Here is a 16,049-nt window from a genome sequence, read left to right on the forward strand (position 1 = left end):
AATTATTAGAGACCTTGACCAACTTCCACATAGGAAAGACTGAAAAGATGAGGACTTTTTTTGCTTACGGAGGAGATGATGATGAGGGAACATCACAAATCATATAATGTCATGAATGGTACAAAGAAGGTAAACCAGGCACTTCTATTCACCCTTTCTTATTGCACAAGGATAAAGGGACATCCAATTAAATTGAAAGGCAGCACTAAAACTGAGCTAAACTAAACTTAAAACTGATAAAAAGAAACAAACACATACTTACCTGTGGAACTCCCTGCTACAAGATATAGCTAAAGCTAAGAATTTAGCGGGATTCATAATAAGATTGGCCATTTATAAGCAACTGGATGTGGTGGTGATGGGAGCGACAGAAAACCCTGAGACAGACAGATAATCCAAGGGATATAGATCGTCATGGCACTAACTGATGGAGTTTCAGAGGAAACACCTCTCCAGGTAGGTTATTTCATTATTCCCTAACTGTTTAGTACAGGGGATTCTAACAACTTGCTCTGGACACTGTCAGAGGCAGGATAATGGACTACTACATGGCCCTAATTTGGTCTGGTAATAGATTAACTTTCCTCAGTCTCCTCATTGCTAAGACTTTGGTTTGCTGTATTTGTCAGATGCTCCAGCCACTGCAGTATGTAGGACTTTGGAGACTTTTCCTCTCTGACTTTTCTTGGCTCTTTCTCCAAGGCATTAATCATTCAGCCCACTTAACATTGCCGTTTTATTCAACAGTGGAAGAGAACCATCTTCTCCCCCGGTTCCTGTGGTATCATTTCTAGAAGGGAGAAGCAAATGGGGGGAGTCCCTGTAGGAATCTGTGGCCTGTACTTCAGCTTCTAGAGCTGTCTCCACAGTGCCTCTTCTTTCTAAACGCAGAGCCAAATTCTTCCCTCAGATCATTTACCTCACGGGTAGCTCAGTGTGTGAGCTGAGAGCACTTTGGCTCCGAGTGCTGGTGGGGACCTGGGACTGGTACAGCGTCACATTTGTTGCCTTGTAAATGCACCTTAATTTGCCCCAGTTACGCACGTGTGATTTTGGGGCTGGGAAGTGACTCACGGATGCTGAATGAGGCTTGCCCGTCTGACCACTCCTATTTATTATGTGCTCCTGTTTTCTAGAGCAGGAGTGGATGGGCTGCTGCTATTTTCCATTCTTCTCACCACTGGTCTCTTCCCAGCCTGTGCCCTGGAAGCATCGTGCCTTTTTCCTTGCGCTGCTGACCGTAGTGGTTTATTTAGGTCACACTGGAAGCTGTTCCACTCTCTCACCCCAGTTTTTGTTTTATCAACTGAAGTGGCGTTTGAGCCTTGGGCAGTTGAATATTCACCTTGATTCTTATTATCACCTTCTTCAGCTACTGGTGCTCCGTGCCCATGTTCACTCCTACATTGCTTAGACCCTGCGAATTTAGTCTTTACTAGGGCTGTCTGAAATAGCCTCAGAATTAGCTATACCATTTTGGCATGTTCACCCAAAACAGTAAACATTTTTCATTCTAATCTGGATGTTTTCACACAGAAAAAAAATTAACCATACTTTCTGCAGGCATAAAATTGTCTCTTCACTACAAAAATCCATGTCTCCTGCGAAACTGCCCATTTTTAAGGATTTTTGCAATGATTCATAACTACATGGTTTTCACTATCAAGGCAGTGTTCACTGACAAAAATGGAAACTGTTCCCCAAATCAAATTCACAGATGTTTAGGACTGTATCAGGTAGTTCTGAATGTTTGTCTTCTACCTCCTGCATCATGTCATTGCCTTGTAAGGGCATCGCCTTAGCGGGATTAGATTTTACCTTTCTCGCGATGCTAACCACGTTAATATTTAATACCTCACCGGGCCCTGGTGAGGAGTAATTAATAAATGACTGTGCAGCACGATGAAAACACCAGGTGCTACATGTGATAAATATTCATATCAAAATTCCTCATACTTCCAACACACCCAGTGACGCCTGTTGTGTCCCTCAGGATCCAGCCCTAGTGCTATTTTACTCCTATTTCCTCCTGACCCTATTTTTACTTGTTCTCACTCCAGAGCCATGATACCCAGCTGAGCCTGTAGACCCCACAACATTGCTCTCCTTGCTGTATAACTGTCTCTTTGACATCCAGGTTTTGATGTCTCTAAACTTCCATAGACCAAATGTCTACCAGCTGGAGTAAGCATAGCTTGCTGGCTTGCAGGCGGAAATTTCTCTGTTCATTTTTTTGAGAATCATTCTCTTTGACCTGCACTTGACACTCATGGCTGAAACCTCCGGCTCATTTTATTGTATTAAATTGTATGGACACACCAAAGTGTTTCATACTGTTACTTTTTCCTACACCCTTCACACACACAATTCTGACCCACACGTTCAAGGCTGGCTAGCCACAGTTAATACTACATATAACGGCTAGAGTAATTACTGTAAATGATCAGTGAATTCACATGGTGTATAGCCCCTGCTGTTTAGCCAGCATGTTGTTCTGTGCTGCTGTTTCAGAAAATGTCAAGCGTCCTCAAGGTCTGTGGTCCATGTTAGCACAGCTGGAAGATATTTGCATATGCAAAACATGGAGACATCTAGGGAAGGTATTCCAGCTGTAATGTATTGCTTCTTTATTTAATGTGTCCCATCACTTGCCTTTTGGGGCTGTTTCCCTGGGGTGAAAAGGGGATTATGGGGCTGCACCTACCTTCTCAGGCATTACATTAGTTCTTTAATGCCAAGTAACTCGGCTAGTCTTGCCCGACCCTGTCTACCAGCAGGGTTTCCATCCTGAGTAGCCAATGCCACGATAGAACGAGCGAGACAAGGTCAGGCAAAACTCGGTGGTTGAATGGGTTGCTCGATCCAAGAACTGTTTCTAATTTCTTCTTTCTGCACAGGGAACACACAGATAAATCTGCCTCAAGTGCCAGGAGCATCTACATGTCACCATGTAAATAATGATAATAATTACAGCTCATCATCATCATCATCATCATCTGGTTGCTCCAGCGGTTGGTGCTAACACACACTGCCTCTAGTACTAGTCCTCCTGGAAGCTGCATACAAGACATCGCGTTTATATTGTCTCCTGAAACCCAAGGAAGAGCTCTAAAATGTGGACTCCTGTAGTCACAGTACGGTGTGCAGGCCACCTGCTAGTAACAATTGGTCCCCAGTTGGTTTGGATTTATCAGAGCCAAAGGTATCTTTCCTTTCTCTTGGCGTTTGTGACGACTTTCCCAGTTATTTATACTAGGAATAATTCCTCTGATAGTTGGCTTAACCCTAGGGACAAGAATGCATTCAGATACACAACACTTCTTTCGTTCTTTCTTGTAATTACCAGACACAATAGTCACCTAGCAATGTTGTATTTTTCCCAAGCTAATGCTAGTCAATGAGGATCTCCATCAATTATCAAAAGCCACAATGCACGCAGAGCAGCTGATGCCCTCACAGTTTAGTTTGATATCTATTAGCTACAAGATCACAAATTTGTCCATCAAGACTAAACAAAGTGTTAATTTCTCATCTACTTTCCCCCCCTCTACATATTTATTAATTAGCAAACTAATTTATTTAGTCCTTTAGGAATTACATGCCACAGCAGACATTCTAGGCTGTCAAAGAGAACTTGTCTATTAGTCCAAGACATGCAAGAAGGGCTAATAGATAAATATGTCAGAGCACTGACTAATTGGCAAAAGGTCAGGCTTGATGCATCCTGCCACCACTTCTTTTGTAATCCGTTTTTGATACTGACAACTTCATATTTTTTAGAAATAAAATCTATGCAAAAGCCTTGGGAGAGTGTCTGTTCAATTTCCCAGATATGCCTGAAGTGAAATGCGCTTAATCTACTTCGTTAGATGAAAATTGAGGAAATGGACCTACTCTGCAAACTAAAATGTATCACTGGCTCCGAGAGAGTTGATGTGCAAATCCATAAGTAACTTTAATTTCTCATGTACTGAATATCTTATTTCAGGTGTTGTTTGGGGTCCCTTCCTGATTACCTACATCAAAAATCATTTGACAGATTTAGAACAGCTCTATTATCAGCTTTGAATGAACCCCTGGCTGTATTTGCCACAGAGGCCCCCTGTAAACTCTGCACAAGTGGAAAATGCACACTTCAGAGATATACACATGACACTATTGAGGCTTGGCAATCATGTCTTAAAGCAGCATTATGCTCCTAAGGTAGAACTGCCCTTCAGTCCATGGACACGACTCCAAGTTGTCAGCAAGTAGAAGCACTGCACAAGAATTGAATGTGGTGTATTAGAACCACAGTTAGTATATCTCCCGGCTCCCTAGTACTAGGCTGTATGCTACCTTCTGCCATGTAGAACGTAAAACCTACTCAAGTGTTTGTACGTTTATCCATTGCAATAAATCCTCAGGGCTGGGTTTCTTGTCAGGAAGTCGGGGTCATGCAGAAGAAGGACGTTCTGTGGCCAAGGCTGGCAAAAGGGGCAATTGGACAGACTAGCACAGAACTACTGAGAAAATACATTCCAGCACCTTGTGCCTTTGCTTCCTTATGTTCTCACTTAACTGACACGTTAAAATAACACAGCTAAAATACAGTACAGAGAATGGACAGCTTGCATCTGTTGTGGGAAAGGAAGAGCTGTTTAAAGGGAAAACTGCCGGGACTAGGTATAGTATCCTAGATCTAAACAAATATATAGTAAATAAGACTGTCTAGATCTGTATGTATCTGCACTAGAGGGGATTGGATGAAGCCCCCTGCACCCTTTCTCCATTGAACATTGGTATTTCTGGGACAATAGAGACTGCATCCCAACTACGCTTGTTTTCATTTTGCAAAACCAATACCTGGCTGACAACCCAAGAACAGGGCTGCATGGCCCATCTTGGATCCTATACACTGCAGGCAAACTTTCTCCAAGCCTGTGCAACTGTTTCATTAGCTTCACAACTGGGTGAAATTCACCCCTTTGCAAGGGACCAACACAAAACGTATGCGCCAAATAAGCCCTATGAAGCTTAGCATTGTGTGATAATGCACTCCACGTAAGTAGGGAGGTAGAGAGGAGAAATTTCATCCATGAATAATGCTGTATCACTCAATGAGAGTGATTTCCTCATACGTCCCAGCAGAAAGTCCCATCTGATGCAGTCACTGAAAGGAATATATATCCATTATTATTAGGCATCATTTTCTTTATTTATATGGTGCCACCGTTATGTCTGGCTCTTTACAGACAGATAAAAGACAAGCATCCTGCTGCTACGTTAAAACAGCAAACATCACCCCGGACAGGAGCGGGAGCAGGGTAGGGTAGAACAGAGGTGTGGAGAGGATGCACTGGAAAGGCAGGAGACTTCAAAAAACCTTTTGCCCAGTGTGATAAGTGCTGGTTTTCAAAGGGTTGGCCAGCATAACAATAGTTTAATCACTCTTAAATTAATTCCCCTTCAGTCAAAGCTTCAGCCAGCTCAATGTAAAGGTCTGTTCAAAGGGCATGGAGGTCCCAGAGCGAACAAGTGGTTAGGTTGCATTAAGAAAGGTCTAGTGAATTACTCACTTGATGAGTGAACGTCCTCACTTGGAATGCTGGGCTCATTTCTGGTGACCCTATTTCAAAAAGGATATCACAGGAATGGCAAAGCTCTGGAGAAGTGGACATAAAATAAATCAGAAGCCTGGAAAGCTTGGGCTATGCACTTTAAAGAAGAGATATATGAGAGGAAATCTGACAGAGGCATATACAATAATGCCTGTTCTAGAAGAAATCAATAGGACATTGCAATTGACCCAGGAGGAACCACTCAATGAAATTAAAAGGCAACACATTTAAAACTGAGAACAGGAAATACATTTTACCCAATGCATAATTAGCCTGTAGCACTCGTCGCCACTAGATATTATTGAGGCCAAGAGTTCAGCAGGATTAAAAAAAATAGAGGATTAAGCATTTATAAAAGTAATAAATTGTAGCTACGCTAGCTGGGATGAAAATGGCATCAGCCGACCTCTGACTGCTGGGGTTAAGAAGAAACTCCCCCGACCTCCAGGTTACAACATAATTGTTCATTGTGGCAGCGTAATACCTCCTCCCAAAGGCGCCTGGTGGTACCTACTGTGGGAGAGAGCACACTGGCCTAGACGGGCCATTGGCCAGATCCACGCTGACAATTAAGGTGCAGAGTTACAGAATGTTTGGTACGGGTAAGACGCAATCCATCAGTGCCAGGAAGTTGAAAGCAAAGGTTTCCAGGCCATCTTTAACTATCCAACCCCCTTTGGTGCTTACAGAAATGTATTTCAGGAGCTGAGCGCACTGTGAGATCATCTGTATGAATGATACATATTCCCATTTCAAAGCCCAACAGCATGCGCTGAGGTCAGAGTGATGAACATCCTGTCTTCGGCGGTTTCCAGAAAATCTTTTCATGTTATTTTAACACTGAACATTTGTTTCAGATGCTTCAGACAGAATTGCCCAGATCTTCCCCCTTCCCTCCTCCCCCACAGCCTTTCCAAGTCTGCAAAGGTTTGCTATCGAGCTCAAAGTTTTCATCCACCTTTCGTAATGACTCAGAAAAGAAAAGGAGAGGAAGAAGAAGAGGGGTGCAGTGATAATAAAACGGAACAGAAGGAAATGGAGCAGTACAAAGTGAGAGCCAATGTTAAAGAGCTGGAGTTTGCTGGCAAGTTTTTCAGGAAGAAAATGCTCACCTCCTATCCTGGACTTTAAAGGTTATATACCTGACTTTAATGTCCTCATGTCAAATAATAACAACTCAAATTAAGGAAGTTTGTTCCATTTCACTGCACCTGGAGATACAATTTTCAGCCTTCATTTTTCTAAATTAGTTAAGCTGCACTCGCAAGCAGCTGCATGTGCTAGATCTGCTCTAGGAATTAATTTGGGGAAGTTCTCCAGCCAGTGCCACGTAGGTCAGACTAGATGATCACAAGGCTTCCGTCTAGCCTTGGAATCTATGAATCTGATGCACAAGTGCTGCAAAAAAAATGGGTGTTATCTGGCTTGTTAATGCCAAGTAGATGTTTTCTGCCTCTCTGAATCATATGCTTTTACAATTAAAGGCTGTTATATAAATGGAATTTGAATGATCACACATTGAGAGAGCAACTTCGCAGCTACAGAAAACAGATTGAGGGCCAAATGCATTTCTAGTGCAACTCCACAGAAATCACTGGAGAGACCCCAGGGACAAATTGCTCCTGACTGAAGAGGAACATACTTGCCAAGACATACCCTGAGAAAAGATCACCAGTGGGTTTATCTAGTCAGGCATCTTATTACCTTTCAGTAGTTGCTGGTGCTCTCTTTTTATAATGCCCTGTAGGGGAGCTGTGCTACACTCTGTTACAAAACGACATTCCCCCAGCTCACAGGGTTCAGAGGCCCCATTTGAACACAGCAAGAGGGGAGTTTCCTCCTGTAGTAAGGATACAGGTTGAGACAAAAGTCCCAACCAGGCATTCTGAGGAAAGCTGGGGTCTCCATGAAAGCAGTTTCCTGACGGCTGGAGGCAGAAGAACCTCTGCGGGAGCACTGTTCTATTGCTGGCTTTTAGAGGGTGGGTTTGGTTTTTTCTGTTTACTCCCACAGTCTACACCATGCAGTATACGGTATCCTTAAGAATAAAGTCTCCGGGGGGAAATCTTGTTGGATAAAAAAAGAAAGAAAAAAAAGAAACCTTGTGTTGAGGTTGATCTTCTGCCTAAACCTACCTAATCCCTGCCTCCAAGACCTCAGGAATACTAAAGTGAAAATGGTGAAACACGGAGCGTGTGAGGCTGAGGTTTGTGCCAGGGGCTGGATGCGCTTGTGGGTGCATATGGCACACTGGGACCGCGATGGAGCAAACTGCTATCTTCTTCTCCAGAACAAGCTTTCATTTGATTACAAAGGGTAAGTCTCCAATTGTTATGGTTGCAAAGAAAACCTCAGAAATGTGCATCAAGCATACCCGAGGCAGAGACCTCTAGCTGAGTCTGCAGAGAGCTCGGTGCAGTCACTCTGAGACGTGCAAACTGCCCTGTTCACCTCAGTGAGGGGTGAACTCAGACGCCCAGACGGAATGATTTAAATGTTAACAATATTGTTAACTCTTTCATTCCTCGTGTGAGATTGGAGGGGGAGGGTCACTGTGAACAAGGGCGTGTTTCGGTACCACACGTGGGTGGCTTTTGGGAGATGGCAGCAGTTATGGTTTTTATCCTGGGCCAAGAAGGAGCGGAGCCGAAGGAGCCTGTCAGAGCCCATGGGAACATTCAAGTAGCAACAAGGGCAGCCAAGCCCAGGGAGCCCAGTGGAGCTCCACAAGCTCGCACAGGCACAGTTTGAACAACCTACCCTAAGCAGTGTCTTGTTTTGGTGACACGTGTGGGTGGGGCTTGTTTGGAGGGCGGAGCTTGGGCGAGCATCCCTTCCGTGCTGCCTCCCTGACCCCTACTTTGTGCGCAAGACAAGCGAGATGCTTTCTGTAGATCGCAGCCAGATTCTAAGCACTGGTGGCTGCATAACTGGAAACAGGTCATCTGAGGTAAGCCAAGTTCTAGGCTGCAGTTACAATCTCATGCTCCTCAGTGGCTGTGTCAAGATCAGACTCTAAACTCCAGTGCACCACTTTACCCAGCACACACCACAGGCATCCATCTCACCCGTCTTCTGCACCAAGCACCTCATTTGCCTTCTGAGTCACAGATTCCACGTCTCTGTTTTTCACTGCTGTACTTCTATGGTCTTGGAGATGAAATTAGGCAGGTTTGGTCCTGAGAGCTCCTTTTAGCTCTGGGAAATGTCTGAGATTCTGGGTAAACAAAGGTGGGGTCTGTGCCAAAGACCACGGCTCCAAAAATGCTATCGATGAGAGAAAAAAGTTGTCTCTAGGCATCTCAGACTAAATGCCCAAGCTACTGGCGAAAGAGGAAAATACTTTTTAAATTCTAAACCTGAATGGATCTGTGGTTCAATAAAAGCTTTAGTCAGTGGGGCCAGACGGTTGTATTGTGCTCAGAGTTTTGCATTAAACAATCTTTTAAAGTCGCTTCCATCCCCTGTCCCCTCGACAATGGATCATTTATTATAAGCACCGTGGTAGTGCCCCGGTCAGGATCAGGGTGTAATGCTCCTCCTTCTGCACATACCGTTTGACAGTACATGCAGCGGGGTCGGTCGGTCGGTGCTGGCATGGTGCTTTTCTGCTCTCACACTCCCACTGGGTTGAAACCTGAGGGCTAAGATTCATTGTAGTCTCCCCCAGATTACACCAGCCTTCTGACGCTTGGCCCTGCCCATGAGCAGCACAGCATTGTGAGCAATCTCCTTCCTCCTCCCGGCGAGGGGACACAAGCAGAAGGGGACTCGTGTGTGTGTGAAGACAGATGCTTCCTTTGCTTTGCCCTGATCCCTTCCTACCCTACTGCTGCTAGCAGGGGTTTCCTTCAGGCCTTCCCTTCACCTCCACGGCTGCTGTCCCAGCCTGCCTATTTGTGCGGTTTGAATTACAAGTGGGATGAGGAGAGGAGGGGAAAATGATTTTGTCAGGAGACCCCGATCAAGAAGATCCGCAGGTTCCTCCAATGTGCCTGACCCAGCCCAGTTACCTGAACATGCTCACCCAGTGCACCGCTGTACAGTAACTCCTGGGTAAAGCCTGTGCAGTGGACAAAGCTCTGCTCTGTGGCAAGGCACGGCAGCACAGGGCGCCTGCCAGGCCGCTCCAGCACTAAAGGAAAGGGAACTGGCGAAAGCCTCTAAAATGCAGCATGCACGAACTGGATGTTTTCTATTTAAGTGAGTTCAAGTAATTGCTCTCTTGGCCTAACAGAAAATCTATTTCCATGTGTTCTGAAAACTGCCGAAGATATTTCATTAGGAAGTTCACGTCCATACATTTACTTTCTGTTAAGCCATAGCGGTGGGCGACTCCGAATTTATGCAAGCACAAGGTCAGTGCAATCATGCAGTGTTTATGTGCTCCCGTTTCAAGCTACAGGAAATATGGAACATCCCAGTACTATTTCTTACACCCTCAAGAGACGTTTGCATGAAGTCAAATTAGATGTACTCTCCTTGTGGTAATTTCAGAGACCGTTCCATTTTTGGCCAGGCGATTCTGAGCATTACAGGAAGCGTAAATAGCAACTGAAAACTAAACTCAGGAATTACTGAAAATAAAATACAGGTGCTGTGCAACTATCACAAAAGTCTAATTTGAGGCTAGACAGACAACTGTAAATAAAAGGCTTCATGCATAAGATTTTGAACAGCTAGAAAGTCAAGCCACGAAATCCCTACACAAATGATACAGTGATTTAATTCACTGCTGACAGGACACTTATGATACTGTGCACTTGGTCAGTGCATTTAGAAATTAAAACACTATCTCATGCAGTGGTTCAGTCAAAGGAAGAAGTCACATAAATATCCTTATTTTTAACTTTACAGGCCAGTAAACCAACCACTAATCACACTCTTAAGTTAAGTAACCAGCAAGGATTCGTATCTGCATTGTTTGTTTCTGAGAACTATTACTACTACGGCATTTTAAAAAGAAAATCAGAAAAAAGAGCCCTGAGAAATGACTGCACTCGTCTTTCCTTGCTGCAAAGAGGTAAATGCGAACCCCTTGGAACACTCGAGGAATTCTGAGTCTCAATACCAAGCCTCAGAAAAACAGAGCCAAACTTCCAGTCACACCCAGAAAAGGACATAGGTGGATATTACCCCTACAGGATGTTAACAGTGGTTATGCTTAGGGCTAGTCTACACTAGAAGCGCTACAGAGGCTAAAACCACCTCCACAAGAGGCGCTAGCTATATCGGCGGGAGAGCTGTCCACACCAGTGCTTAGGTCAGTGTAACGTACATGGTTTATTCACACCCGGAGCGACATAACTTTACATCAACGTAAGTGACAGAGGGTACAAGCCCTCAGAAAGCCAATATTTTACCATAGTGCAGAATAATTTCCTCACCCACCCACCCACACTACAGTAGTCAAGTCAACAGTACAACGATAATACTTAGCGGTTACGTAGCGCTGCTCACCCATAGATCTCAAAGCACTTGAAAACGGAGGGTGTCATTCCCTTTGCTTTACTGATAGGAAACTGGGGCACAGAACGGTGGAACAGCTTGCTCGAAGGCACATAGAGAGGCAGGGCACAGCTGGGAGTAGAAGCCGGGCATCAAAGCACCTCGTCCAGTGCCCCATCCGACAGATCACCCTGCCTCCTGGGAACCGATCAGTTTGGGCGAGTGCTCCCACCTCATGGAAGCAGATGTAGTGATGTGAATGCAAGACTGTCTTGGGAAGGGAATGATGTGGCCAAGGCTACATAAAGAATTGCACCAAAAATGCCCCAAGCAGCCCATTGGAGAGTTGGTCTCAGCAAGTTCCTGGCAAATCCTTCTTGGTGGGGTGTATATTGAAATAACGCTGTACCCCACTACAGTTTGTTCTGCCTGTAGTATTACAGGGTGCGTCGTGTGTTCACTACGGCGGTGGCACATTTTTATCCTATGTTTAAGGGTGTTTTTAGAGGAGTTGCTTGTTCTGACTGCAGTGGTCAGGGCACTCAGAAGGGAGGCAGATTGATAACAGGGATCCCAAAGGAGGAGCATGGCTAGGGATGTTCACGGACTGACTACAGACATGCATGGAGACATGCACCAATGCTGTACTCCGTCACGAAATGGCAGAAGCTCCCACCTCGAAATGTTTTGGACAGTGTCGGTGCATGTTTTACAGTCCTTGGGAGGAAGTTCAGTAGGTGAGGAGGAGCCTCCGCTGGGGAGAAGTGGCAATGGGGTATCAGATCCCGATTAGGAGGCAATGGAATTGTCACACTGACCCTGTCACACGCTGGAGAAGGGATGGGAGACAGCCCAGCCATTATCGTGAGATGTCATTCCAGAACCCCATTGCCGCGCCCGAGTACAGAACTATTATTTGGTGTCTGACAGCCAGAAATCATTTATCTAATGTTTTTGTGGCACATAAAGCTGCAGATTTTTAACATCCAGTGGGCCAAATCTATTGTCTTACTCGTGTGAGGATGTGGCCCAATGTGTGTTTTGTTACAGTCAGTTCTTGGAAAGCAGCTACACTTCTTCCTGCCCTGGGTCCCAATCCTGTGGGATGCAGAGTGCCTTCAAGCCCTATTGAAATCAAGGCACGTTCAAGGCACTCAGCCCTTCTTACGATCTGACTGATTTAGATCCCTTTTGTCTTGCCATGAGACAAGCGAGCTGGAGCTGTTGGCGAGGCACTGCTGTTATTTTCTAGCTACGTCTCTCTATTCTGGGTTTTACCAAAATGATTTACAGCATATCCTCTGAGAAGGAAAAATATTCTCCATCCATGCAGTTCCTCGGTAAAAGAGATCATCTCTTAAAGATTTTGGGAGATCGCTCCTCTCCTGACAGCCTGGGGCCAAATACAGTTTCCAAAGGAGCACCCATTCCCCCAATAAAACAAGAGAGAGAACAGGAAAGCCCATTACTTACTCTACATTTATACTCCTCATACAATGGGTACAAACTGTGCGCAACAATTCACTGCGGCCACTGATACCGATCTGCTGTCAACTATGTTCAGTCGAACTGGGGAGAAAATGGAAGTCACTTACCGTATAGAATTGTAATGAGGGAAACGGGCATGACTAGGATCCCCACCAACATATCTGCCACCGCCAAGGACATTAGGAAGTAGTTTGTGGCATTCTGTAGCTTTTTCTCCAAGGAGACAGCCATAATTACAAGGATGTTCCCACCAATAGTCAGCAGAATGATAACCAAAATCAGGAGGGCTGGCCAGTTCTTCTCCCTCATGGACATACGAGAGACTTCTCCCCACTCAGAGGCATTAAGAGGGTCGGACGTGGGCAAACTCTGATTCAGAGTCAAATTGTTGCTCAAGGGCCAAGCCATCAGACCACCGTGCAAACTAAAATCTAGCGTCACAGACACCGTTGTTAAGCTGACGAATATCCCAGTACCACTTATAGTGTTCATTCTCTGGAGCTGATTTTCCTCTTTATTTGTTCCTCAACGTTAATTTCTTTTTCAAATGGAGGGTCCAAGGCAGCAGCCGAATTTCACAAAACCAGCGCCAGAAAATTGTTTGATCTTCCATAATGGACTAACCCTTACAGAAGTTAGAGTGGAGCTCTTCTGGTTTTCCTCTGAGATGATGGTAGATGACCACTGATTGCCAACCCAGAGGGACAGGAGATTTCATAATGTTCAACTCATTTTCATGTCCAGCATTCTGCAAAGAAAAGAAAAAGGCACCTTCTTTTTCACTGAAATCACAGTACACGCAAAATGCTCTACATCCCCATGCAAATGACATTCTCCTCCTCTCTCCTCCTGCTGGTTAGAATGTTCTCCAGACTGCAAGTAATTTATCTTATGGGGACAGACCATGCCTATAATTATGTAGGGGAAAAATCACATCAGTGTGTTCTGGCTGGTTAAAAGCTGATTATCGCTAATTAAATGTTTTGTGAAACCAGCAAAAGCAAGTCTGAAGAGCGAGACATGTTTCAGTTGATAGCCACTTCACAGATCTTCAGTCTCATACACAGTAGCAATTGTACGACGCTAGAAACTCCAACAAATGCTAATAGCACGGCGAAAGCGCATGATAAACTATAATCTTCAATGGAAGTATTTGCACAGAGCTTGTACGCTCAGAGATGAAGCACAGGTGTCATTTAAAACACTAGGACCAAAATGATTAATCCTGCCATAATAAAGGAGACTATACTTTGTGTTTGTTTTGACAAATGCATGGTAAATCAAACCGGACATATATTCTTATCTGATACCATTGCTGCCAATCTTTCCAAATAAACAAACAAACAAAAACCAGGGGAGGAAAGACAAACCTTTGCTAAACTAGACCAGTATTTTTACATTTGTCTTCATCCCTCCGAGTGTCTTTGTGTGCAGGAGGCAAGCACAGGATGAATTCAGTGGCCCAAATCCTGTTCGCCTTACAGATGCAAGCTGAGCTCTGAGATGTCAGAGCTGCTCAGTCGCTGTGTCATGGAGATTTGTTTTCAATTTAGAGTTCTAAAAATCTGTTTTTTCAATAAATAAATCGTTTGAGGCCAGAAGGGGCCATTGGATCAGCTACTCTGACCTCCTGTATAACGCAGGCCAGAGAAAAGAACAGGAGTCCTTGTGACACCTTAGAGACTAACAAATTTATTAGAACATAAGCTTTTGTGGGCTACAGCCCACTTCTTCGGATGCATGCAGTGGAAAATACAGTAGGAGGATATATACACACAGAGAACATGAAACAATGGGGGTTGCCATACCAACTATAACGAGAATAATCAATTAAGGTGGGCTATTATCAGCAAGAGAAAAAAAACGTTTGTAGTGAGAATCAGTATGGCAACACCCATTTTTCATGTTCTCTGTGTGTATATATCTTCCTACTGTATTTTCCACTCCATGCATCCGATGAACTGGGTTTTAGCCCACGAAAGCTAATACCCAAATACATGTTTTAGTCTCTAAGGTGCCACAAGTACTCCTGTTCTTTTTGCTGATACAGACTAACACAGCTACCACTCTGAAACAGGCCAGAGAGTTTCACCCAGGAACTCCTGCATTGATCCCAATAACTTTTTCTTAGGCCCCAGTTCAACAGGCACTTAAGCATGCTCCCTATGCTTAGCTGAATTGAGGCCTTAATGACTCAATTGTTTTGACCTCTGATCCCGCACCATGAAACCAATGGCAATTTTGTCACCCACTGTGCAGGAGCCAGGCCTCTAATGAAATGCAACATTTCACAATCAGCAATGGGAAGAAACTATGAAAGAAGAGCACTAAGCAGCATCAAAAGGAAATACGCTGTTTTTAGCACATTTCTCAGCTTCTTGTCATAACCAACAACACGCAAGTGATATTACGTCATCATTTAAAAAATATGGACAGAAAAGACTCTCTAACATATTGTTTGTATGTGATCCATCACTTTGCTATCCAAGGATCAAAAAGTTAAATGTAATTTACAGGATTAAATTAAATGTTATGCAAAAAATACGTGCTCGGAGTCTTACAATAAAATGTTTAGCATTCACAGTGGCTTGGTTACTTACTAATGGGTCTCTAATGGAAAAACATTTCTTCAATGAGCAGAGTGTATAATGAACCCAGGTTTGCTTCTGAACTAGAGCTAATTACTTCCAAAGATCTAGACCTCAGAGCTAGGGAGAAGTCTGTGAAATTTGCACAGAAAATAGTAGTGCATCTGCACATGCAACTAAAGTGATAAATCACCGGTAACCACTTATTTACTCAACTCTTAAAAAAATCCCCAGTGTCTTATAGCAAAATACTTCCACAACATTCACATTAAAATAATAAATGAAAATGGAGCTGACTACAAACTGCTTTCCTTCTGCTAAGGGAGCACTAGTAATGACATGCCACTTGGACTGTCTTACAGCAGGACATGAAGTTTTGCTCTGTCACTCACCCCCATTACAGTTAACAGGAATCTCCTGATGATCAGAAATTCAGGGGCCTTTCATCAGATACATACGCACAGCACTGAAACCAATGGGAACTGTGCACATGGGACTGATGGCAAGACGGGACTCCTGATGTAACAAGTGCTGATACATTATGTGCTACAAACGATTAACACTCCTAAATTAAACTTGTTCAACATGTTGAAAAAATAATTCCCCCCCCAATTATTCTAGTAAATTAAAAAAAATAAATAGCCCCCCTGGGAAGTAGCCTGGTGACTCCACCAAACTCGATGGGGTTCTTTGCAGTGTTAATGAGATATTCAGAACGTCACAGAAATCTACCAGCAACACAAACCCCCAGGAACGTTGATCGGTCTGACTGGAACATTAGAACCCAGACGTCCAGAACAACAACAACAAGGTCAAAGAGCCTGGGCTTTACAGGAGGTAACCATTTCTTGTACTAGAAATTGTACCCGTCCCATTGATGATTTGGGGCTCAATCCTGTAGGTGCTGCACACTCTGATCCCAGTC

At 44.1% G+C, this 16,049-nt stretch overlaps 1 protein-coding gene across 5 annotated transcripts in view; it reads right to left on the reverse strand.

The window, feature by feature from the left end:
- HTR2C (5-hydroxytryptamine receptor 2C) overlaps positions 1-16,049 on the reverse strand; it is a 574,451-nt gene that overhangs the window by 52,594 nt on the left and 505,808 nt on the right. Inside the window, exon 3 of one of the 5 annotated variants that reach the window (XM_065556838.1) lies at positions 12,644-13,284. The exons of the other annotated variants lie outside the window; for them this stretch is intronic. Coding sequence (XP_065412910.1) covers positions 12,644-13,028 — 385 coding nt within the window. The 5' untranslated portion in view covers positions 13,029-13,284. The remainder of the gene's footprint in view (positions 1-12,643; positions 13,285-16,049) is intronic. 5 annotated transcript variants of the gene reach the window in all.

This window comes from Chrysemys picta, chromosome 9 (assembly GCF_011386835.1).
Source record: "Chrysemys picta bellii isolate R12L10 chromosome 9, ASM1138683v2, whole genome shotgun sequence".
Taxonomy (NCBI): domain Eukaryota; kingdom Metazoa; phylum Chordata; order Testudines; family Emydidae; genus Chrysemys; species Chrysemys picta.